Raw genomic sequence first — 27,580 nt, 5'->3', positions numbered from 1 at the left:
GAATCAACCTACATGGCCAACAAGAAATACATAAAAAAGAATACATAAAGAAAATGTGTTATGTGTACACAATGGAATACTGTTCAGCCATAAAAAGAATAATATTCTGTCATTTGGGACAAAATGGGCAAACCGGAGGACATTTTGCTAAGTAAAATAACCAGACATACAAAGAAAAATACCACAGGATCTCATTCATATGTGGAATTTTAAAAAAGTTGATTTCATATTAAATAGAAGTTGAGAATAGAAAGGTGGTTACCATAAATTGGGAGGGGATGGAGGAGAGAAGGATGGGGAGTTTGGTTAATGGGTAAAAGTTGCATTTAGATAGGAGAAATAAGTTCTGGTGTTCTATTGTGCAGGAGGGTGACTACAGTTAACAGTAAGTTACTGTATGTTATAAAATAGCTACAAGACTGGTTTTTGAATGTTGTCATCAAAAAGAAATGATAAACGCACAAGGTGTTGAATATGCTAACTACCTTAGTTTCATCATTATATGATGGAGATGTATCAAAAAATCAAATTGTATGTTTGCCTGTAATGTGTCAATTGAAAAAAAAAATCCATCACCAACACCAGTTAGCATGTACTGAATGCTTACTGTGTTCCACACACTGTACTATCAACTCTACACACACTGTGTAGTTCAGTACTCCCAACAGCACAGAGCACCCGACATTATTACCCTATGTCACAGAGTTATAAGAGGATCCCTAGAACGATGAAGCAACATACCCAAAGCACTAGCTTACAACAGAAACCAGGATATATAGTTAGCTACAAAACCTGTGTTTTTAATTACTCAACTGCATGGCTCTTGGTTGCTCTGCTTTCCCCAGGAAAGTCATGCATGTATGAGAGCTCAGTGACTACAGCCTACCTACATTTATTCCTCCTATATCTTTTCCAGAATAAAAGTTTCCAAATAATTGAGCTTCTAGTCTTTTTGCCATACTATTCAAGATCCCTTGAATGTGCTCAAGGTTGTCATTGTCCTAAAAACTGAATAGGTGGGTGTGGTTATCCAGAGAAAAAATTTTTAAATTGTTCTGAATCCACAAGTAAAGCTACTACATGTAAGAGACATTATGTTTTTAGGTCTCTACTGCTTATTTCTACTCAACTTGCTATCAACTTAAATAATTGACTTTTTACATAGCATTTACTTATATTTCTTATTATAGTCATTCATTCTTCCTTCCATTTTTTTTTCTTTTTCTATACAAATGGAAACTAAAGCTTAGAGAGAAAACATACTTGAATACGGTCACTCAGGTCCTAAGTGGTCCTGATAAGGATAAAACCCAGCTATGTTAGATGCTACCATGAAATGTGCAACCAGATTCAAACCTCCCAAGAGTTTATACAGTCTGACGACTCAAAAAGACAAACTTCTCATTATGCTGAAAATGAAACTGCCTAGACTTGTCATTCCACACCATATGGCTGAATCCCAGCTGACAAGAAGCTCATTTCTGCAACCCACTGGGCTCATTTCACTGAGTAGGTTGATGCAAGATTTGTGGGGTGGTCATTTCCAAGTCTTTTTAGCATTGACAGCAGCAGTGATATTTATTTTGATGCTTCCTTTCTACATTTCACATAAAAAAGCAAATGTTCCTAATGATGAAGAGAGACAGATTTTATCCTACATTATGCTCTAAGTGAAATATCACAAACATAGCTGCAAACAACAACGAAAATACCCACCTGCTTTGAAGTGACCAAAACCTATAATCATTTCCCAGTCTTCAGTCTAAGTGAATGTGGGGGTGGGGTAGGGTAGAGGTTAAGTTCTGAAGTGATACCATCACAGAGTTTTGGATGTTAAGATTAAGCCAAAGTGTCTGGACGTTTAAAATTATCCTGTGCCATTGCAAAGTCAGATTTTAAAGTGGTGAAGTGACTCATGATGCACCAAGGAATTAACAGGAAGTGCCAAATTCACTTGCATAGAATGATCTGGGTGTGAGATGACACCACTTTTTCCCCTAGGCATTTTTGTTTTACAGCTGGTACAGCAAAGTATTTTTTTTTTTTTTTTGAGACGGAGTCTCACTATATTGCCCAGGCTGGAGTACAGTGGCACGATCTTGGCTCACTGCAACCTCCACCACCTGGGTTCAAGCAATTTTCCTGCCTCAGCCTCCCCAGTAGCTGGGATTACAGCTGTGTGCCACCACACCTGGATAATTTTTATATTTTTAGTAGAGACGGGGTTTCACCATGTTGGTCAGGCTGGTCTTGAAATCCTGACCTCATGATCCACCTGCACTGGGCTCCCAAAGTGCTGGGATTACAGATGTGAGCCACTGCGCCTGGTCCAAAGTGCTCTTAAACATGAGGATAGCTCGAAGTCTCTGGGTTTCCCTCCACACCAGCCAAGAATTAAAATAGAAAATGCCATTTCTACAAAAAGAGGAAAGCATAAATTGTGAAAATAGGAAAAGTCTTAGGAATATATTTACATGTAGTGAAGTGCACTGAGGCTGGAGTCTATAGGCAGGGATTTGAACATGGGCCCTTCCACTTACTGGCACTTGATCTTGGGCAATGTTCCCCTTCTGAAAATGAGACCAGATAGAGGCCACAGCAAGTATAGGGCTTTAAGGTAAAGCCCTCTATGTCCAACATGCCCGGTTGGGAATTCTAGCTGTCAGCCATGCTTTGGTTCACCTTTCCCTATGGCTCAGCTCAACTGTGTCAACTGTAAAACAGGGGTGATAAAAACGGTGTCTACCCCACAAGGTGTTTCAGAGGTGTAAATATAATACTGCATATCAAGCATAGTACCTAAATCATAGCAAGTAATCAATAGACCTTTTATAAAGAGTATCCACATAAGGGGTTTTAAAAAATAAGTTATAAGCGGTCCCCAGAGGACACAGAGGGGGAAAAGAATCAAACTATACTAAGACTCCAATGTCTCAAGTCTCCCCTTTCAAATCCTCACCGACATGGTTTGGCTGTGTCTCCGCTCAAATCTGATCTTGAATTGTGGCAACCATAGTCCCCACGTGTCATGGAAAGAACCCAGTTGGAGATAATTGAATTATAGGGGTGGGTTTTTCCTATGCTGTTCTTGTGATCGTGAATAAGTCTCATGAGATCTGATGGTTGCATAAAGGGCAGTTTTCCTGCATGTGCTCTCTTGCCTGCCTCCATGTAAAATGTGTCTTTGTTCTTCCTTTGCTTTTTGTCATGATTGTGAGGCCTCTCCAGCCATTTGGAACTGTGAGTCCATTAAACCTCTTTTTCTTTATAAATTACCCAGTCTAGGGTATGTCTTTATTAGCAGGGTGAGAACAGACTAATATACTCTCCTACAACCCAGAGAAATCTTGGTCTTTCATCTATTTTATTTATTGGGACTATGTATGAAATTTTATTTTTAAAAGCTTCAGTCACTGGAAAACATTGTATAAAAATGTCTTCTCTAGGTAACTCTAATTTTACAGATATAAAAAAGCAAGGCCCTGAAAGAAAAAGGGAGTTGTTTCAGATCATGCCACAGGTAAACCACTGACCAGGGATTAGACTGCACCTGGCTTTATCATCTCTGCACCCTGTATTTTTGCCTCCATTAAACCCCATAAGGATGGTCACTTCCATCTTTTGACTATGCTGAGCTCATGATGGCCAGGATGAGACTGGGACAGGACGGTATAATGGGGACAGTAAGAGTGTTAAGGAAGTCAGGGGCAAATACAAGTGGGAGAGTCGGGGGTGAGGTGATGGAATATATGTGCACACACGTACATATGCGTGCATTTGACCATGATAGGCATTCAAGAGTCACTGAATTTGAGAGGCTGGCAGAATATCCAGATGAAGAAGATCCAGAATTCAAGGACGATACCAGACTGGAGACGAAGCTCTAAGAGTCATCCAGAAAGGAAATTAGACATGTATGTGTACTGAGAAAGGAAGAGAGAAATAGACCAGACAAGCTGACTGTGGGAGGAGGTAAAGACCAAGAAAAAATACAGGAGTAATGGAAGATAAAGAAGATGCAAAGTGCAAATAATAATGCAGAGATAAATATAATTTCAGGTAAACGTACCTTATAATAATACTAATAATTTAAGATGATAACACCTAGCACTTATTGGACACTTAGTATTTTAGCCAACTCAGTACTTTACATAGATGATTTCGTTCAATCTTTTTAGCAGCCTCAGAAGATAGATACTTCTATTATACCAATTTTATAAACAGGTAAGCAAGCAGGCACAGAGAGATTAGATACTTTGCTTAAGGTTACACAGCTAGCAAAGGATAGAAATTGGGTTAAAAACAGGCTAATTCTAGAGCCTGAGATTTTAGTCACTATGCTACAGTGAATCTCAGGGAGCTAAAGAAGGAAAAGTAGCATTAGCATTAATAGTAATAGTAGTATAAGTAGTAACAGCAGCAGCAGCACTTACTGTTGACTGAGCACTATTTTGTGCTAGGGGCTCTGATAAGTGGATGTAACAGAGTCTCGTTTAACCTTAGGGACAACTCAAGATGGGAGATGTTCTTAGCCTTATTGAGCCAAAAAGGAAACTGGCTCAGTGATGCCAGCAATTTGCCCAAAGTCACAAAACTAGTGGGTGACAGCAGGAATTAAAAACCCGGTCAGCTGGAGTTCTAGGATCCTTAAATCACCATGCTAGATCATTTCAGCGTACAGCCATAAAAGATTCATTTGCTATGTGCTCAAATTCAATAATTCCAACAGTGGGATCATAGAAATTTCTGCAAATATTTTTAATAACGAATTCTCAGTGTTTTCACCATAGCTTCTAATTCAGTAAATCAGAGTTGGAACTATGAACCTAAACCCTTCCAAAGTTTCCTAGATGATTCTTCAGTTGCAACCAGGTTTAGGAATCACTGCATCATGTATGCAAGTCTGGAATGCGTCAAGCACGCCTGCCAGTCTCTGAGTACAGGATGTGCTAAATGAGACTTCTTTGGATGAGCACTCATTTTCACACAAAGCTCAGTGTTGAAAGATGTGCCAAAAAGACTTGACAGCTTGAGAAATTTCCACTAGGGGACCAGACTCAGGGAGGTTCAACTGCCTTCCTTTAAAAGAATCCAGGAAACTGGCCTAAATCACTCTTCTAGACACCATTTGTCTTAGTCAGTTCAGGCTGCTGTAACAAAGTACCATAGCCTGGGTGGCTTATAAACAACAGAAATTGATTTCTCACAGTTCTGGAGGCTTAAAGTCTGAGATCAGATACCAGCCTGGTCAGGTTCTGGTGAGGCTCCTATTCCAGGTTGCAGACTGCTGACTTCTTGTACCCTCTCATGTCAGAGAGGGATCTCTGGTCTTCTCATCCCCTCGGAAGGACACTAATCCCATTCATGAGGGCTCCACCCTCATGACTTAATTACCCCTCAAGGCTCCACCTCCTAATACCATTATCTTGGGAGTTAGGATTTCGATATATGAATTTTGGGAGGACACATCCTGTTCATAACACCATTTTGCTTCTCCTCTAAAATGTGCACAGTAGCATCAAACAAGTTAAATGATTCAAGTTTCCTTACCTAAAACTCGTAATCTTTCAGCTCCTACTACCACTTCATTATTGTCTGCAGAGAAGAGCAATTTTCCAGAAACAGTTTTTACCTCAAATTTTTTACCATAAGCTTCTACGGCTTTTGGACCTGAGAGATATAGAGAGATAGAGAGATAGAGAGGAGAGAGGGGAGAGAGAGAGAGAAAACACCATTAGTCTCATCGCTTTGACTACAAAAAGCTTTTCATAGAACACACATATCTAACAAGATTGTATGAGACTTCAATGTTCAGTGGACTGGTTTTCAAAAGCTGACCATGAAAATCAGTCTCATGACTTTAGCCAGATCTTGTCAATTACTTTTAGTAATATATTCTTGGGCTATAATTTTGAAGACCAGCAAGCCCTTGCTCCAAACTAATCCTTGACTGTGATTTCCCTCAGCTAACCACCAAATTGCTGTCAAATAGTTGTGGATTTTTGCTTGCATTTATCAAGGCACAAGAGGCTCAACACTTCTCGAGGCGATCACATATCTTTGGCCCTCCCTAATTATCAGAAAGAACTTTTTAAAATTCAGCTGAAATGTGTTTAACTTTGTACCCTTAACCCACTGGCTGCATTTGACACCAAGAGAAATTTATTTCCTTAGTATATAGATCATTTCATAGCAGAAATGGTTATTGTAATTAATTGCCTTAGAAGTTGTTCAATCTTTTACATTAGGATTTTGTTCAGTGAAAACTAAATTTAGATGGTTTATCAGATGACAACAGATGCTGTTCTTGAATGTGGAGCTGTAATACTGCACGAGGAAATCAAGCTCGATTCCATAGCATCTATATTCTGATGGAGACACACCAATATACATTTAAAATTTTATTATTAAACCAGAAAACTGCAGAAAGATTTAGGTACCATGGAAAAAGTAAACCAGGTTGATGAGCTAGAATTTCTAAAAGAAGAAAGCATTCCAATCTATCTGAGCTGGATCTACTGGATCTACCTGAATACCTGAATTTCATGGGGTTCTCAAAAGCTGGTCTACAGAAATACACAGGAATAATCCAGGAGTATAATCATTCTCACTGAACCTAGCTCAGATCAAAAGAAATTCATCTTTTCATCTAGAAGTTCCTACAGAAAAAAATTTGAGGGTAGAGTCTAGAAATCTTATACTTTTTCCAAAATTGTTCAGAAGATTCTGACATGGAATTGTTTTCTTTCTGGTATTTTTCAAAAGAGTGTCACTTAATAATAAATAGCAATGAGAGAGTCCCCAGTGTCTTCCAGCCAAAGGCCACTAGGAACACACCTGCTGTTGAACAAATTGGGTTTATTACTCATTGCAGTGAGGGACAACACACACCATAAGGAAAACCATAGGGCATCTCAGAAAGAAGTCATGAGAAAGGACTTATCAGAGGATGTGACCTTATATTAGCTTATTTTGGGGAACGTTTAAGGAAATAAGGCTCTACCCTGGATTAAATACTATCAGGAAATGGGAGTAAATCTTATCTAGAAGAAAGACAGACCAGGGAAATGCTAAAAATGTGGTGAATAAAGAAACAGAGTCACTCTTATTAGCCAGGATAGGGGGATGTTTGGTCTTTTTTGTGGTCTGGACAATGTTGATAGTTTTGCTATGTACACACATGACCAGAGTTGTGTTTGTGTGTTTGTGTTGTTTTGTCTTGATCCATCATGGCCACTGAACAGCCTTGTCTGGTGCGTGTGTTCTGAAAAATTACATTGAAGCAGGAGAATGCTAAGGCTGGGCTAATAGTGCCAACCAGTCACTGGGATCTGGGGTGGCTTTTCTCTTTGTCAAGACTGTCGGACTAGGAATCAGAAGACATGAATTATTTCCCAACTCATTCTTATTCTGTGGTAACATGATTTGGGGCAAATCATTTGATCTTTCTGAACCTCAGTTTCTCCATCTATAACATTGGACTATCACTGCCTACTGTATCTACATTATAGAAAGTTTGAAAGAATCAAATGACATTGTGTTTATAAAAAGAAATCTATGGGTGGCAAAGTGCTGTGAGTGTAGGAAACCACTCCTGTGGACATCACCACTCTTGTGGACATTGCCATTCTACTGCAATGGGACAACACATGGAAAAGAATGCATGATGAGTACTTATTAGTGCACTTTCCTTACTCACATAATCACATCTATTAAGCAGACCTCATCCCTTGCCAGTGTGTCCACACCAGCCCTCCAACACAAAGAAGGACATTGGAAAGGCTCCCTAATGAATAGGAGATTGAAACAGCAGAGATAGGACAGCACTTCCAAGCATCATGGAACCCGGAAGTCATCTTATCTGACCACTTTGATGCTGCAGATGAGGAGAACAAATGGCGGCAAGGCGGAGGGCTCTCGCAAGGTTAGAGACAATGGCAGGTCTCAGTCTGGAATGGAGCTCTGAGAATTATTCCACAGAAGGAAAGGGGCATTTATTTGTCTAGGAAGGAGAAGGGGGCTGGGGCCAGCACATCTGGAACAGCCAGGAAATAAGATCTGTGAGGAGAAGGAGAAATAGAAAACTGGAGACAAGGGCCAGAAGGAAATCTTGAAAGAGCTGAGATGTCCAATGAGGGATTTGGCTTCAGTTTTTCTGCAAAGGCTAAGATGTAGCTATCTTCTTGATGGCATCAAAACCTTGAATAAAATCTATATTATATTGTCAATGCTTTAGGGTTATTACTTTATTTTTGTGAGGAGGGAGATTGAGAATGGGAAGGTAATGAAGTACTAATGAATGAATGAATGACCTCAGGATGGGCACAGGGCGAGCAGTTTGCCCATTTTTGTTCCATTCATATAAAAAAGCAGTTGCATAACTTGGGGACACACATGCTTGGACTTCTCCTCTGTGGACCTGGGCAATATCATCATCCTGGTCCCTGAGGAGTTAAGGACACCTTCCTGTGTTACTTTGAACTCATGAACAGCTGTGAGACATACAGAAGCATATACTAAAGGACTATAGCAGTATAGAAAGTATGCTTCAGCAATCAGAGAACACAAAGTACAATTAAGCTATCTTGCTTTTCAGGGCTTCACAGAACATAAAGTGGAATTCACCAAGAGCCACAACCCTTTGGGTATCTGAAGCTCAGTAATTGGTAGTTTTAGCCAAAACCCCACAGAGCAACTGCTGGCTCAGTGGTGCAGACGGCTTGTCCTTTGTTGATTTCACCTGAGGCTGCCAAATTCCCTGGACATGGCTGGAATCCTTAAGAATGACTCTAGAGAAAAATGCAAATGGAGCTGGAGACAGCTCAGGAGGTCACATGCTGAACTCATTGTTCCTCTCTGGGAAGAAAAAAACCACTATTCCTAATGTGAAACTAATCTTGAATTAATCCCCCTCTGTGTAGTCTATGTGTGGAGTGCCTCCTTAATTAATCTCCTAAACAGGGAGGAGAACTGGAGCCCCATCAAAATGCATCAACAGTCTCCATGAGTCTGGGAGGTGCAGAGGCCTGGTGGCCTTCAAGCCTAATTTCTCTTCCCAACTCTCTTAATACTAGAACCCTTCCCCACTCCCTCATGATGCTGTCCAAAGCATCTCCACTGCTTTCCTCCATGTAGGTAGGAGGGTTCCCCATTCAGACCCACTACTGAGATACTAAATCAGCAGCCTGCCTTATGGTCAAATAGGCATTCGTGATCTAATTTGAGAACTTAACTATCATGTGAAGCATTGTTTCCTGTGAAAAGACTTCCTGGACATCTAACATTAGAATTTCTAATGGGTTTTTGAAACATTCTTTAGGTAAACAGAATTCTTTATTCCTCAGGATAGCCTTTGTAGACCTCACTGCTTAGAAGACAGGAGTGATTTGTTTTCCAATAAGTACAGCACCCAGCACAACAGGCATTAGAAGGTATTGTCTGCTGGGATGGCTGGGTGCTTTTCCACTGTGTGCATTAATGTAATGTAAAAGGAGAGTATTGAAGGAAAACTTTTAAGGGTGTATTGTTGCATGTGTGTATGTGTGTGTGTGTGTTTAGAATGATGTTTTAAACATATCTAATGTCTTCTCTAGAATTCATCATAGGGAGACAGAAAACAAATACCAAATACCACTGGAGGGATAGAGTCAAGAATAGTGACACAGGAGAAGGGAGAAGGAGGAAGAAACAAGGGAAGAGAGGAAGAAGAAGAGAGACGAGAGGAGAGAAGGAGAAGGAAAGGGATAAAGGGGTGGTAGGAGAGAGGGGAAGGAATAGGGAGAGAAGCACTGAAGGGGAGGGGAAAAGGTGTCAGAAGGGTAGGGAGAGAAGGGAGAGGAAGAGTGGGGGGAAAAAAAGAGACTGCCTCACTCTTTTGCTGAATAATAGTCATTTGGGCAGTTCCAGCTTTATCAAAACAAAATCTCAAGTAAACCAAATCTCCCACTACAAATAAATGGGAAATGATCAACAGGCTAAATAAGTTCCTTTTGAATGTGAAAATCTGGGAGCTGGAGGTTGGATTTATTACCCTCCTGGAGGCAATTTTCACACACGCTGCTTAAATCATTGCTTACTGAAGCTGTTTATTTAATTATTTAGCATTGTGACTGCGGGCCAGATGTTATATAAGCAAGGCGGAAGATCCAGTCACACGCTGAAACAACATGTTTATGGATTATGGGCTCTGCCGGGCAGCAGTTCCTTCAATCCCTGAGTTTCTTGATTGGCGGATGGTCCAATTCACCCACTGGCTATGAATCTCTAGACATCTACATGCAGCACTCCAGGGGCAGAGTAGGAGTGAGGCTCCCTCCCCAGGAGTGAAGACTATGGGCACAAAGGTACCTGTTTCCTCATGGCTTATTAGTGGGTTCCAGATATTTTATTCACAATAACAGTAATGTTTCAAGGCATTTGGGTAACTGGCTTCTCAAAATGTCCATCTGTATACTTTACTTAGCTCTGAAGCCAAACAAATGGCATTTTCTGTCTGTAAGTATAACAATGCCATTCACACATACATTCCTTTTCCCTTCCACTGTGGGGGTGCATAATGCCTCCCTGTTCACTGCTTACAGAGTGGGCATTGATTGTGCTGCTCAACACGTTACCAAATCACGAGGTCCATGTTTATCATTATAACATTATTGTGAATAACCAGTCCTTGTTTAGATTTCAGGAATTTGTAGTTTGAAACACAGTGGGTGCTTTCCACAGCCGTTAGGCGCAGATCTGCTGTATTAAAAGAAATTACACACAAACATATTCAGTAAAGATACATCCACATCCTGCAATTGAGTTAGGTTCAAAGTCAGCACGTACAGCAAATATGGCATGGGTTCAAACTATAGTTAAAAATCCCTTTCACAGCCCATAAAGTATGGTCCCTGGCTTTATAGATACTGCATTCTTCTCTCAACCAATCCATCACAGCCTGTTTTTCCTCCAGCATTGGAGCAAGAAGCTTTTCTTTGGCTGAGCACCTGATGAAGCAGCTGGTTTATACTTAGGGGCCATGTTCTATGAAAATCTGCTTAGAAAAATTTTTTTTCTTACCCCACTAAGTAGGTATCATTAGATTTCATAAGTTTAATATGTGTACAGATGGGATTCTACCCTCTAGTAAAATCATGGAACACATGCTACATTCTCTTTCTCAACACTGTGTTAGCACACTTTATTTTCAGGTTCATATGGTGTTTCCTTTGACCATTAATTTTGTATTCTGAGTGCCTCGCATGGGCTAGGCACTGCTAAGTTCTCCATTTTCTTACCTGTTATAAGCTGAGTTAGCACTTTAGTCTGGTCATTGAGAATGTTCACTGTAACATTTCTGGCAGACTTGAAGTACAGGGCATTACCCTGCAATAAGAAAATAAGAGAAAGACATGAAAATGATAGATTTCTAAACAAAAAGAACTGTCATTACAACTCTCCAAGGGGCTGAAATGGCTTTAGCCAAGTTCCAATCAATGTGTCTTTACTCAAAAACTCCAAATGTTTAAAGATCCCTATGTACATGATAATTAACTAGCATCTATCTAAAACAGATTTCTTCCAAAGAAATGCACACATACACACACACACACACACACATGCACACACACACACACACACACACACACAATATAGATTCCCCCAGAACACACACACATTATTATGGTTGAATCAGAGAAAATTAAGACACAAAGCCCATTAGATCTTACTGAAAATATTAGTCTTGGTACACAGAATGATCAGAAATGAATGATAATCTCCTAATGTCATCCTTTCTTCAAAAGACCCATGCAGAGTCCTTATAGAAGAGCAGGAAGGTTCTGTAAAATACCCAAGATCTGCCCCTTGGGCATACCCACCAACTATAAGAATCCTTTGTAGAGATGTTTGCAATGCATGTATACAAAACCCAGGAGATCTGATGTCCCCAAGTATGCCTCTGCCTCCGTTTTCTTCCCTTTCTTGTCTCCAGACTCCTTTTCCTCTAGGCCGTCTGTGCCTGTATCTACTCTGCCCTTTATCTAAAGGGCTCCCCAACTTTTTCACACAGTGGTACACATTTCTGGGCATGACTCAGAATAGGGCTTGGCACACTTTTTATTGAAAGTCCTGAGACTGAATATTTCAGGCTTCATGGGATGTATGTCCCTGTTGTAACTACTCAACTCTGCTGTTTTGGTGTAAAACTTGCCTTAGGCCATATGTAAACAAAGAGGGTATGACTGTATTTCATTAAATATTATTCATGGAAAATGACATCTAAATTTCATAAAATTTTAATTTTATATTTAAAATTTAATATAATCTGAATATGCCATGAGATATTCTTTTTGTGTTTTGTCTCCCCCTCCCACCACTTAAAAACATGAAAACCATTCTTAGATCACTGGTGATACAAGAAGAGGCAGAGGGTTGAATGTAGCTCAAAGGCCACTGCGTGCCAACCCTTGGTTTAGAAGTTGTCATTTTCTTAGAGTAAACTAAAGCCATAAATTAAAGGATGAATCTCTGACACAGAACATGGAAAAAGGAATCTGGTAGCCATTCCTGGCTTTTGGAACCTTTGTCACTATCTGGTATATTACTGCCTGAAAATTCAATAATAGCTCAATGCTTTGAGCCCCAAATACATAAAAATCATTGTCCTACAAGTTGTGAGCAAGCAGAAGACAGGCAAAGTTCAGTCTTTACCTTCTAAGTCTTATATTCTAATGGAGACCAGGAGATGGTCACAAATATGCTAGCCAGAGAATAGCAAGAGTGATTTCAGAGCTATGAGATGTTTCGGGGACTTCCCTGAAGGGTGAGATTATTCTCAGTTTGGGGCTGTGGAGCAGGAAGCAAAGAAGAATTCCTGAAGGAATGAACACTTGGGCTAAGCCTTGAAAAGAATAGACACAATTTTATCAAGTTGAAATGAAAAAAGAAAGTCATAGAGGTAAGAAAATTGTGGGCTGTCTAATGTCTTTTTCCTTCTAAAACTGGTGGGGATGCAGACTGGATTGGCCAGCCCAGTCCAGTCACCTGCACATGGCAGAATGGCAACCAACACCCATCCCCAGGTGGCTTTCAAAAGTGGAGGAAAGGGGAGGGAATATGATATCACTTCAATCAAGATTTATGCTCTCCTGGTATGAAAGGTGCAGATTTTGATATTTGTATTTGATAGCAACCATATCATCACAGCCTGTTTTGATGTGATGTGGCTGACAGAAGTTACTTACCTTAATAATCCTACAGTGTAGTATATTTTCCTTGCTCTCTGAAGAGCTAACAATCTGATCTGGGAATTCAGATAAATAGTGAAAACCACGAGGCAGCACACAACAACTCCCACATTCAGGAAAGGCTTTGAACTCTTAGCATGGCTGGAATCCTGAGGGGAGACTTGCCAGAGGAAAACTTGGCTTATTTTCACCTTTCCTCCTAACAAAAGGGCAGGCTGGTCACAGCAGCACTGTTTCTATCTAACACTAACTTAGGTAACAAGTGAGACTGACCTTGTAAAGTAAAGGTTCAGAGTGTGAGCTCTGGAGGCAAACAATTTAGGCTTTATAACAACTCCACTTCTATGGTAATTGTGTGGCCTTGGGTAAATCATTTCTCTTTTAGTTTCTGTTTAGTTTCTGCATCTGTGAAATGAAGTTAAAGGCTACATAATGATGTTGAAAAAAAGACCCCCCAAAATAAAGAAAAATATGTGTAAAGTACCTGAAATGACTCTAGAACCACTTTAAAACTATAAACAAACAAACAAAAGCTACATGAGGAGAGCTCCTTAGAGAAATGGCTGGCACAAGAAATCCTCGACAGGAGGCTGCAGCATCTTTTAATGCCAGAAAGGAAGTGTTTAAAAAACAAAAAAACCAAAATCTTACAATCATAGGGGTATGTCAAAGTGACACAGAAGACAACTGAAAGAGCTTTCAACAGCTAAAGCTGAAAGCATTTGAGGAACAAAACAAATAACGCAGTATTGTATTATAACCCAGAGCATAAAATAAATATCCATGAGTCTATACAAATATAAATGAACAGATAAATGAGGTTGAATAGTCAAATCTACCCAGACAGAGGAATTCCAAAAAATCTACATAGATTAAATCCTCACTCCTTAATGGTGATCTGTGCCTAGTATCTTCATTTCAAAGAGCACCGTATAGAAAGGGGAAATAAAAGAGTAATTTTACATTTGAGATATCTGACCAACACTACCTCAGCCAGCTAACCAAAAGCAACATCAAGACTGGTATATCATGTTGATAGCATGCACCCTTGATATGATAAAAAGACAATGGCACTTTGCCTCTGTGGTCTTCCTCCTCAACATCCATAATCCCCATCTAAACATGAGGAAATAGCAAATATCAATTGACGGCCATTTTACAAACTACCTTATCAGTACCCTTCAAAACTGTCGAGGTCATCAAAACTAAAGAAAATCTGAGATACTATCACAGCCAAGAGCGTAGGGAGATATGAGAGCTATACATAAGGTGGTTTCCGGGATACAATCCTTGGACAGAAAAAGGATATTACTTAAAAAAAAAAAAAAAACACCAAAGTAATCAAAATAAAGGGTGGACTTTAGTTAATAATAATGTATCATTATTGGTTCATTAATTGTGACAAAATTTACCTACTAATATTAGATGTTAACAGGAAAGCCTGAGTTTGGGATGTATAGAAACACCCTTGTTTCTATAGTTTTATGGTACATATAAAACTATGATAAAATACAAAGTTTTTTTATTATATAATTGAAAGCGGTATTAGGCTGCAAAATTCTAAGATCTTGAGTTTCAGAAAGAGACCTTGGAAAGGCCCCCATCTTTGAGAAGGCAGGGAGTTTGATACACTGTGAACACATGATTTCACTTTTGATCACATTAGAAAATTCTCCCTTATACTGAGACAAAATATATTTCCATGAGATTTTGCCTTTGGAAATACTAAAGGAATAGTCCATGGGTCCTCTCACAGCAAGTTCTTCACCCAGGGCTCTCTCTGCACAACCACTCTTCTGGAAGGCTCGCAACACTAGGTAGTCAGAACATAGTGACTTCTCCACAGTCATCACAATGCATTGGTTGCAGTGATCTATGTTTACTAAAATAACACTAACTTTGAATATCACCTGGAAAAAACTGGCTTCTACAAAGTGAGATTTGTCATTAAAATCATTTTCAAAGGATAGTTTGTAAGTTTTTCTTCAGCAAGCATCAAATATCTCTATTATTAACATTATTATTTTCAATAGGATGCTTTAAGTTGTCTCTGAATTGATCCTTTTAAAAGCATAACAAGTTACTGAAAAACAATACTATAGTACAGTTATTTCTATTTTCTTGGAGTCTCTTTTTATAAATATGCTTGGGTAGATTTCTATTGTTTTGAAATTTTTTTCCAGACATGAATAATGAAGCTACAATGTGAAGCTCTTTCTCAAAATAAGCTGGGAAACAGTCCAGTTTTCCCATTGTAGCATTCCTATTCAGCTATTCTCTGCACTGTGCCCAAATTTGGGAGCATTTTGGTCTCTCTCAATACTTCACTAAGTTTAGCTGTTTTGTCTCAATGATTCCTTTGAGTGGTCATGTTCATCTGTCACCACTGCAAGGGGACTGCCAGCTTTTCTAGTGCCCCACATATTCCTGGCACCCATTAGGCTTTCAATAAATATTTGCTGAATAACTGAATGCTCAGATCAAATTAAGAGTCAACAGAGAGTGAGAGTTGTCAACAAAAGAAATAATTACATAAAAGTTGACAGTAACTGTCAGTTTTCAAAAGGTAAGCCATTAAGCATGAGTGATGTTATAATCTAAACATATAAAAAGCAGTGTGGTGGGAGGAGGCCATATAGATATATAGCCAGCAAATATTTGTTCACTTCCTAATGCAGTGCAAGGAATGGTAGAAGATACAAATTAGACTTGAGATGTTGAGTCTCTAGGTGACAGAAAGAAGCAGCAGCACACATTATTACTCAAATTCTTGTGGACATAAAGGTCAAAACATGCCTGGAATCTGTGCTGGGCATGTAGCACTCATCTGCCATGTGGTAGTGAATGTGCCCTCTTTCAACTGCCCCTTATTAATCCACTGTATTAACATTTTCAACTGTCTTCTAAGCATAAAGCACTGTTCTAAAGGCTGAGCAGGTAGCCCCTGGTCTGCCGGAGTCTACAAACTACCAGGGGGCATAGACACTTAACTGAGTTCTGTAAGCGATCATATAATTGCAGTCTCAACGTTTGCAGTGAACACAAAGTAGAAGGTGAAATGAGATCACATGCAGTGAGACCTCCTCTAACTCGGGTGGTCAGGAAAGACCTTGTTAGGGGAGAGACATTTTAGCAAAAACATAGACAAGTGTATTTGGCCCTCTGCAAAAAAGAGCTTGGTATATACTTAAGGGACAGAGAGAAAGACTATGTGCTTGCAGTTTCATGCTTAAGGGAGATAGAAAAATTTAATATTGCCCATGCTGTTCTTTGATGAACAGAAATGTTTAATTTTGATGTAAGAAAACATTTGTTTCTACTAATGGATTGCGTCTTGGGATTTCACAAAGAAATCCTTTCCTTTCCTAGTTCATTCTATATATTTTCTTCTATCAAAATTTGAGTTTTACTTTTCATATTAAGTCTTTATTCTCTCTGGAGTCTACTTCAGTATGTAGTTATGTAGGAATTCAAATGGAAGGCAGTTTCCTCAACACTATCTACCAAACAATCATTATTTTTTCCCACTATTATGTGGTATCACTTTGGCACATATTAATTCCCAAATATATTTGAGTCTGACTCAGACTTGTAGGCTGTCTTATTGTCTATTTATCTATTCTTGTACCAATGTCATATTATCTTTGTTTCTGTGGCTTTGTGGTATGTCCAGATATCTAGTAAGACTATCTACCCATTTTGCCTTCATACTCCATTTTAACGGTTTTGAATTTTCTTCAGAAATGAGAAGTCACTGAAGAGTTTTAAGCAGGAGAGGGTGTGAACTAAACATGATCACTCTGGTTACCTTGTGGCGTCTGCTAGAAAGAGGAGTACATGATATGAGAGGCCAGGTGGGAGATTATTGTAGTCATTCAGCTAAGAAACAATAGCAACCTGAACTGGAGTGGAGGTAGGGGAAGACAAGTTACATTTTGAGAACTGGCAGGGGTTGGTAACTGATGGGGCTTGTGAATGAGAAAGGAGGCAGAGTGAGGGATAATCCTCGTGTTGCTTGGCAATTGGAGAGGCAACAGCCATTTACTGAGCTACAGGGCAGGAGGTGAGGGAGTGAATATTTGAAGGGAGAGTTTGGTAGGTGAGAGGTTTGGGGCTTGAAGGCTCAGCTTTGGAAATGTTAAGTGTGAAATGCCTAGGAGTCTGATGTATTAGGGTGCACAGTTGGCATTGCCTTCAATCCTACATCATGTCTTTTAAGTTCCTCTGTGCCTTCCACTGTATACTAAAAGCTCCTCTCTAAAAATGTTCATAATTACACTATCTCAGCTGTCAACTCTCACAAAATTCTGTGCATTTCCATGTTGACTCTTTCTGGCAGCTTAAAATTTGCTTTCTGCTCTCTAGACATCATCAGTGGGGATCCTATAAGAGGGTAGACATATTAAAACACAATTGTTAACTTAAAGGTAATATCTCAAGGCAAATCTCTCATAGTTTGAAGGTTACAAAGAATTCAAAGAAGCTTCTCAGGAAGTGAAAAATCAGTGGTTCTCCTACTGTGTGTGTTTGTGTGTGTGTGTGTGTGTGCGTGCGTGCACATGTGTGCATGCATGCACCTGTGTGCGTCTGTGTGTGTCCAAAGGATAGTGGGGAGACGGGCTTGAATTACATACTTAGATCTAGGGATAAGGAAATCAGAAGGAGACATAAAATTAAGTTTTAATTCTAATTTGCTAGTCAAGCTTCCTGAAATGTAGCAAACTGCATAGGAGAAAAAAAATACTGATATATTTTCTTTAGGGGTGAGGTCAGATAAGAGGGTTAACTGGGATGCCTTGGCTAAGAATGACTTCCTCAATATCCAACCCAAGAGCCCAAAGCAACAGAGTGTAACCTGGGTTCAGCTCTGTGGGAGTGCAGATGTCACAGAGATTGCTTTTGGGTGTGTAAAGAAGCAGATGTTTTATCCTTACATGGCTGTGGACAGGAATGCTAGAGCTCAAATGGTTGCCCTTTTATGCACCCATCACAGTACTGGGAACTATAACAGAGCAGTACAAAAGGTACTAGATCTTTGTTCTGCATTTAGAAAGACAAAATTAACACTCATGTAACAACCCAAAACCCATATGAGATCAGAGATAGGCTGGAAAGGTGGCACTTGACAATGAACAATGCACTCTTCTATGTTTCCAAGGTGACAATTTCATCTTCCCAACATACAAAACAACATTTCTTCCAACAGCCTGAGCCTTCTTGCTAGCGTTTTCCAGTGCTCTATAAAAAACTTTCCCATAATATATAAATAGCCATTCTTAAAAAATAAATTAAAAAAAAATTGAGCCCCCAGGTCCATTCCAAGACGGCTGAATAGGAACAGCTCTGGTCTGCATCTCCCAGCATGATTGATGCAGAAGAGGGTGATTTCTGCATTTCCAACTGAGGTACCTGGTTAATCTCATTGGGACTGGTTGGACAGTGGGTGCAGCCTATGGAGGGTGAGCTGAAGCAGGGCAGGGCATCGCCTCACCAGGAAAGCACAGGAGGTTGGGGGATTTCTCTTTCCTAGCCAAGGGAAGCCATTTCAGATGGTACCTGGAAAAACGGGACCCTCCCATCCAAATACTGCACTTTTCCAATGGTCTTAGCAAATGGCACACCGGGAGATTATATCCCATGCCTAGTTCAGCAGGTCCCACACCCACAGAGCCTTGCTCACTGCTAGCGCAGCAGTCTGAGATCAACCTGCGAGGCAGCAGCCTGGCAGGGGGTGGGGCATCCACGATTGCTGAGGCTTGAGTAGGTAAACAAAGCGCCCAGGGAAGCTTGAACCTGACAGAGCTCAATGCAGCTCAGCCAGGCCTGCTGCCTCTGTAGACTCCAACTCAGGGGGCAGGGCATAGCTGAACAAAAGGCAGCAGAAACTTTTGCAGACTTAAACGTCCCTGTCTGACAGCTCTGAAGAGAGCAGCGGTTCTCCCAGCACAGCGTTTGGGCTTGGAGAATGGACAGACTGCCTCCTCTAGTGGGCCCCTGAACCCCATGTAGCCTAACTGGGAGACACCTCCCAGTAGGGGCCAACTGATACCTCATACAGGCAGGTGCCCCTCTGGGACGAAGCTTCCAGAAGAAGGATCAGGCAGCAATATTTGCTGTTCTGCAATATTTGCTGTTCTGCAGCCTCCGCTGGTGATACTCAGGCAAACAGGGTCTGGAGTGGACCTCCAGCAAACTCCAAAAGACCTACAGCTGAGGGACGTGACAGAAGGAAAACTAACAAACAGAAAGGAATAGCATCAACATCAACAAAAAGGACATCCACACCAAAACCCCATCTGAAGGTCACCAACATCAAAGACCAAAGATAGACAAAACCACAAAGATGAGGAGAAACCAGAGTAGAAAAGGTGAAAATTCTAAAAATCAGAGCACCTCTTCTCCTCCAAAGGATAGCAGCTCCTCACCAGCAACAGAAAAAAGTGGGATGGAGAATGACTTTGAAGAGCTGACAGAAGTAGGCTTCAGAAGGTTGGTAATAACAAACATCTCCGAGCTATAGGAGGATGTTCGAACCCATCACAAGGAAGCTAAAAACCTTGAAAAAAGATTAGATGAATGGCTAACTAGAATAAATAGTGTAGAGAAGAGCTTAAATGACCTGATGGAGCTGAAAACCATGGCACTAGAACTACGTGATGCATGCGCAAGCTTCAATAGCTGATTCAATCAAGTAGAAGAAAAGGTTATCAGTGATTGAAGATCAAATTAATGAAATAAGCAAGAAGAGAAGTTTAGAGAAAAAAGAGTAAAGGGAAACGAACAAAGCCTCCAAGAAATATGGGACTATGTGAAAAGACCAAATCTATGTTTCATTGGTGTACCTGAAAGTGACTGGGAGAATGGAACCAAGTTGGAAAACACTCTTCGGAGTGTTCCCCAACCTAGCAAAGCAGGCCAACATTCGAATTCAGTAAATACAGAGAACACCACAAAGATACTCCTCAAGAAGAACAACCCCAAGACACATAATTATCAGACTCACCAAGGTTGAAATGAAGGAAAAATGTTAAAGGCAGCCACAGAGAACGGTTGGGTTACCCACAAAGGGAAGCCCAACAGACTAACAGAGGATCTCTCGGCAGAAGATCTACAAGCCAGTAGAGAGTGGGGGCCAATATTCAGCATTCTTAAAGAAAATAATTTTCAACCCAGAATTTCATATTCAGCCAAAATAAGCTTCATAAGTGAAGGAGAAATAAAATCCTTTACAGACAGGCAAATACTGAGAGATTTTGTCACCACCAGGCCTGCCTTACAAGAGCTCCTGAAGGAAGCACTAAACCTGGAAAGGAACAACCAGTACCAGCCACTGCAAAATCATGCCAAATTGTAAAGACTATCAATGCTAGGAAGAAACTGCATCAACTAAAGGGCAAAATATCCAGCTAAAATCATAATCACAGGATCAAATTCACACATAACAATATTAACCTTAAATGTAAATGGGCTAAATGCCCCAGTTAAAAGACACAGACTGGCAAATTGGATAAAGAGTCAAGACCCATCAGTGTGCTGTATTCAGGAGACCCATCTCACATGCACAGACACACATAGGCTCAAAATAAGGGGATGGAGGAAGATCTACCAAGCAAATGGGAAACAAAAAACTAGCAGGAGTTGCAATCCTAGTCTCTGATAAAACAGACTTTAAACCAACAAAGAATAAAAGAGACAAAGAAGGCCATTACATAATGGTAAAGGGATCAAGTCAATAAGAAGAGCTAACTATCCTAAATATATATGCACCCAATACAGGAGCACCCAGATTCATAAAGCAAGTCCTTAGAGACCTACAAAGAGAATTAGACTCCCACACAAGAATAATGGGATACTTTAACACCCCACTGTCAATATTAGACAGATCAACGAGACAGAAGGTTAACAGTGATATCCAGGACTTGAACTCAGCTCTGCACCAAGTGGACCTGAAAGACACCTGCAGAACTCTCCACCCCAAATCAACAGAATATACATTCTTCTCAGGACCACATCACACTTCTTCCAAAATTGACCACATAATTGGAAGTAAAGCATTCCTTAGCAAATGTAAAAGAGCAGAAATCACAACAAACTGTCTCTCAGATCACAGTGCAATCAAATTAGAACTCAGGATTAAGAAACGCACTCAAAACCACTCAACTACATGGAAACTGAACAACCTGCTCCTGAATGACTACTGGGTACATCATGAAATGAAGGCAGAAATAAGGATGTTCTTTGAAACCAATGAGAACAAAGACACAACATGCCAGAATCTCTGGGACACATTTAAAGCAGTGTGTAGAGGGAAATTTATAGCACTAAATGCCCACAAGAAAAAGCAGGAAAGATCTAAAATCGACACCCTAACACCACAATGAAAAGAACTAGAGAAGAGCAAACACATTCAAAAGTTAGCAGAAGGCAAGAAATAACTGAGATCAGAGCAGAACTGAAGGAGATAGAGACACAAAAAACCCTTCAAAAGAATCAATGAATCCAGGAGCTGGTTTTTTGAAAAGATCAACAAAATTGATAGACCACTAGCAAGACTAATATAGAAGAAAAGAGAGAAGACTCAAATAGATGCAATAAAACATGATAATGGGGATATCACCACCAATCCCACAGAAATACAAACTACCATCAGAGAATACTATAAACACTTCTACACAAATAAACCAGAAAATCTAGAAGAAATGGATAAATTCCTAGACACATACAACCTCCCAAGACTAAGCCAGGAAGAAGTTGAATCTCTGAATAGACCAATAACAGGCTCTGAAATTGAGGTAATAATTAATAGCCTACCAACCAAAAGAAGTCCAGGACCAGATGGATTCACAGCTGAATTCTTCCAGAGGTACAAAGAGGAGCTGGTACCATTCCTTCTGGAACTATTCCAATCAATAGAAAAAGAGGGAATCCTCCCTAACTGATTTGATGAGGCCAGCATCATCCTGATATCAAAGCCTGGCAGAGACACTACAAAAAAAAGAGAATTTTAGACCAATATCCCTGATGAACATCGAAGCAAAAATCCTCAATAAAATACTGGCAAACTGAATCCAGCAGCACATCGAAAAGCTTATTCACCATAATCAAGTTGGCTTCATCCCTGGGATGCAAGGCTGGTTCAACATATGCAAATCAATAAATGTAATCCATCACATAAACAGAACCAACAACAAAAACCACATGATTATCTCAATAGATGCAGGAAAAGCCTTTGACAAAATTCAACAGCCCTTCATGCTAAAAACTCTCAATAAACTAGGTATTGATGGGACGTATCTCAAAATAATAAGAGCTATTTATGACAAACCTACAGCCAATATCATACTAAATGGGCAAAAACTGGAAGTATCCTTTGAAAACTGGCACAAAACAGGGATGCCCTCTCTCACCACTCCTATTCAATATAGTGTTGCAAGTTCTGGCCAGGGCAATCAGGAAGAGAAAGAAATAAAGGGCATTCAATTAGGAAAAGAGGAAGTCAACTTGTCCCTGTTTGCAGATGACATGACTGTATATTTAGAAAACCCCATTGCTTCAGCCCAAAATCTCCTTAAGCTGATAAGCAACTTCAGCAAAGTCTCAGGATACAAAATTAATGTGCGAAAATCACAAGCATTCCTATACACCAATAATAGACAAACACAGAGCCAAATCATGAGTGAACTCCCATTCACAATTGCTACAAAGGGAATAAAATACCTAGAAATCCAATTTACAAGGGATTTGAAGGACCTCTTCAAGGAGAACTACAAACCACTGCTCAATGAAGTAAAAGAGGATGCAAACAAATGGAAGAACATTCCATGCTCATGGATAGGAAGGATAAATATTGTGAAAATGGCCATACTGCCCAAGGTAGTTTATAGATTCAATGCCATTCCCATCAAGATACCAATGACTTTCTTCACAGAATTGGAAAAAAATACTTTAAAGTTCATATGGAAATAAAATAGCCCTCATTGCCAAGACAATCCTAAGCAAAAAGAACAAAGCTGGAGGAATCACTTTACCTGACTTCAAACCATTCTACAAGGCTACAGTAACCAAAATAGCATGGTACTGGTACCAAAACAGAGATATAGACCAATGGAACAGAACAGAGCCCTCAGAAATCACACCACACATCTACAACCATCTGATCTTTGACAAACCTGACAAAAACAAGAAATGGGGAAAGGATTCCATATTTAATAAATGTTGCTGGGAAAACTGGCTAGCCATAGGTAGAAAGCTGAAACTGGATCCCTTCCTTACACTTTACAGAAAAATTAATTCAAGATGGATTAAAGACTTAAATGTTAGACCTAAAACCATAAAAACCCTAGAAGAAAACCTAGGCAATACCATTCAGGAAATAGGCATGGGCAAGGACTTCATGTCTAAAACACCAAAAGCAATGGCAACAAAAGCCAAAATAGACAAATGGGAAAAAAATTAAACTAAAGAGCTTCTGCACAGCGAAAGAAAGTACCATCAGAGTGAACAGGTAACCTACAGAATGGGAGAAAATTGTTGCAATCTACCCATCTAACAAAAGGCTAATATCCAGAATGTACAAAGAACTTAAATTTACAAGAAAAAAAAAACCCCATCAAAAAGTGGGCAAAGGATATGAACAGACACTTTTCAAAAGAAGACATTTATACAGCCAACAGACACATGAAAAAATGCTTATCATCACTGGTCATCAGAGAAATGCAAATAAAAACCACAATGAGATACCATCTCACACCAGTTAGAATGGCGATCATTATAAAGTTGGGAAACAAGTGCTGGAGAGGATGTGGAGAAATAGGAACGCTTTTACTCTGTTGGTGGGAGTGTAAACTAGTTCAACCATTGTGGAAGACAGTGTGGCGATTCCTCAAGGATCTAGAACTAGAAATACCATTTGACTCAGTGATCTTATTACTGGGTATATACCGAAAGGATTATAAATCATGCTACTATAAAGACACACGCACACGTATGTTTATTGTGGCACTATTCACAATAGCAAAGACTTGGAACCAACCCAAATGTCCATCAATGATAGACTGGATGAAGAAAATGTGGCACATATACACCACGGAATACTATGTAGCCATAAAGAAGAATGAGTTCACGTCCTTTGCAAGGACATGGATGCAGCTGGAAACCATCATTCTGAGCAAACTATCACAAGGACAGAAAACCAAACACCGCATGTTCTCACTCATAGGTGGGAAATGAACAAGGAGAACACTTGGACACAGGGAGGGGAACATCACACCCCGGGGTCTATTGTGGGGTGGGGGGGCAGGGGGAGGAATAGCATTAAGAGAAATACCTAATGTAAATGACAGGTTAATGGGTGCAGCACACCAACATGGCACAGGTATACCTATGTAACAAACCTGCATGTTGTGCACATGTACCCTAGAACTTAAAGTATTAAAAAAATTTGAGCCCCCAAATTTTTATGAGTAAAATAGTTTAGGCAATTCAATATACTCTCCCCTATCTTCTAGTTGCACAGTCCATGTTAGTATTTTATTTGCTCTGAGAAGTCCTATGTCAACATAATTTGTGTACCTTTGTGTACCCAATCACTCCAAAATTTATTTAATCATATTTTTTTTGCTTAAAGTACATGTTAATGGGACCCATTTTAGGGAATGCTACTTTAATGATTGCTTTATATATACAAGTTATGACTTAGCTATCTCTGGTTTATCTCTTTAAAACCATGAAAGGGCTTCGTAGCTATCCTCACATCTGGTGGACTCTCAATAGAACTTGTTGGATGGCTTAATGTCTACAGTCCTGGTGAGTAAGTATAATTGCCATTTTATACATGGGGAGACTGAGGCTGAGTGTGGAGCACAACTTACCCAGACTTGCATACTGGTAAATTGCAAAGATAGGACTAGCACTCTAGAGTTGAGCACTTTCTGCTTGTTCTATTACAGTGGAATGTGTAGTCTAAGCTGTAAGTTTAAGACCTGTGATGAAGAAAAGACTTCAGCACTGGTTGGACAGTTAGGGAATTCTTCATAGATTGGGAGAGAGACTTGACCAGGGTTTCTGAGAAAGCCAGTAAGCAGAGAGACCCCTGCAGTTCAAGGAGGCAGCTGTGTCTTCCCCATGAGGTCAATCACATTCCAATATTAAAGCATTAAAACTTGACTGATACCAAGATTAAGATACTCTTTTCACATGGAAGGTTAATTTCATGGCACAGATACCAATACAGACAAGACTGTTCCACCCCACTCTTTGCTGCAGAAACTCCGTGGGCTAAACTTCTCTGGCTTTTGGCCACATTTGCAAACAGGGCTCTTCCATGCAAGGTGTTCTTGGCCTTGCAGTGGCCAAGAGCTCCCGCAGATCTGAGAGCACAAGTCTGGGCTTTGTGGCTGGCCCCCACACATTCTTTGGTTCTCTTTGCATATTTTTCCTCCCTCCATCAGTGAGGGCCTGTTGCTTTGGATTTTGACCTTTCACAGAATGGTGCATGGCATTCTGGGGAGTCAAAACCCCTCTTTCAGGAAAAGTTTGGATAAAGTCAATGTGAGTCTTTCAGGGAGAAGTGCAAGTTGAGATTCGAATTACTAACACGGAGAGAAAAACAACTACATAGAGACTGGCTTATGTCATGGGAGAGATACAATCTGATTTGTTGTAGAGGAAATATGCCTAGTCTAATGCTGACTGATTTGAAGGAGGTATGACCTCTTAAAAAATCAGAATAACACAGGGAAAAAACCCCAAAGCCCAGACTACTAACCCTGGGGTTACTCGAGCCTTTCTTTGTGGTGTGCTGTTGTGGTTAATTAGGGCTTTTGAGGCACAGAGCCCTGAATTAACATCCTAGCTGTGCTATTTCTGAACCAGTAACCCTAGATTACACAGCCTTAGTTTCTTTAGCTGGAAAATGGGGATAATAATGTACAAAATGGAGATAATAACAGTACCTCCCTTACAGAACTAAATTGATTAAATAGCATGTATAAGGAATTTAGCATCATGTTTGTACCTCTGGGCTTATATTTTTAAATAGGGGGTTAATTTGGCACTGATGGTTGCTAAGCTCTGTCAGCCCCATCAAACTGACAGTGATGTTAGGATATGGTCAGTTTCTGTTTTATATGTAGTGGTTAAGAGCATGGCTTTAGGCAGACAGGCTGGAACTAGAACCTGACCATCCACCAGCTAAGCAGATGTTTAACTTAATTGCTGTATCTCCATTTACCCACCTATAAAGTATGGGGGAGAGAATAGCATTGCCTCATAGGTGTCTGTGAGAAGACGATATATGCAAAACAGGCAGCATAGTGCCGAGTAAAGGGTGAGGACTCAATATGTGCTAACAGTATTTAGTATTAAAGAACAGGATGGGGATGGGTGCAGTGGCTCATGTCTGTAATCCCAATGCTCTGGGAGGCCAAGGAGGGAGGATCACTTGAGGCTAGGAGTTTGAGACCAGCCCGGGCAACATAGTGAGATCCTGTCTCTATAAAAAAGAAAAAATTAGCTGGGCATGGTGACATGTGCTTATAGTCCTAATTACTGGGGAGGCAGAGTTGAGAGGATCACTTGAGTCCAGGAGTTTGAGGTTACAGTGAGCTATGGTCAGGCCACTGTACTCCAGACTGGGTGATAGAGTGAGACCCCCCCATCTCTAAAAAAATTAATAAAAAATAACAAGAAGAGATCCCTTCATAGAATGTGTATCTAGCTGACTCTCTGGTATGATTAAGGATGCATGAGAAGGCACCTTGACTAAAAAGGTGTCTGACGGTTCCATAGTCAATGCTGTTCTTTACCTGTGAGCCTTCCAGTCTGAAAGGAGGGATGAATTTCACCAGCTGCCATAGAGAACTAGGCTTGGGGAGAATGGAGAAAGGCTAAGTAACTGCTGATTAAAGTTAGGACATAAAACACTAAGTCCATGTGGGGTCCTAAATCAGGTTCACCTGGGTGGGGCAGTCATGAAGGGCAGGCCAAAATGAGGGTATTCAAACAAAATATTTCATGACCGGAGGCAAAGTAGTTGCAACTTTGTGTCCACGTGATTCTCAGATTTACAGAAAAGTTAAGCAGTAATCTTCAGGTCATGCAGAACCTGACCTGGATCCCAGGTTCATTATCCAAATCCAAGGCTGAGACCTTTATACTGTAAGACTGCTGAGTCCGTAAAGCTCTTAAGAAGTACAGTATGTGCTTCCAATTTTTTTATTGGGAAAAGAAATGAGCATGTATTGTTTTTATGATCATAAAAAGTCATTAATAAACAATATGTTCATAATCATAAATATCATTAATATAAAATACAAAAATATTCATAAAAGCATGACCATTATTGAAGAAGCATT

The 27,580-nt window shown here is 40.1% G+C and overlaps 1 protein-coding gene across 8 annotated transcripts in view; it reads right to left on the bottom strand.

Moving 5' to 3' along the window:
• Positions 1 to 27,580, bottom strand: part of SGCD (sarcoglycan delta) — a 1,029,217-nt gene that overhangs the window by 154,217 nt on the left and 847,420 nt on the right. For all 8 annotated transcript variants that reach the window (XM_054684744.2, XM_054684747.2, XM_054684748.2 and 5 more), the window contains 2 exons: positions 11,277 to 11,364; positions 5,551 to 5,670 (listed from right to left, as the gene is read on the bottom strand). In XM_054684744.2, coding sequence (XP_054540719.1) covers positions 5,551 to 5,670; positions 11,277 to 11,364 — 208 coding nt within the window. The remainder of the gene's footprint in view (positions 1 to 5,550; positions 5,671 to 11,276; positions 11,365 to 27,580) is intronic.

This window comes from Pan troglodytes, chromosome 4, assembly GCF_028858775.2.
Source record: "Pan troglodytes isolate AG18354 chromosome 4, NHGRI_mPanTro3-v2.0_pri, whole genome shotgun sequence".
NCBI lineage: Eukaryota > Metazoa > Chordata > Mammalia > Primates > Hominidae > Pan > Pan troglodytes.
This window is presented reverse-complemented; position numbering and strand designations above follow the sequence as displayed.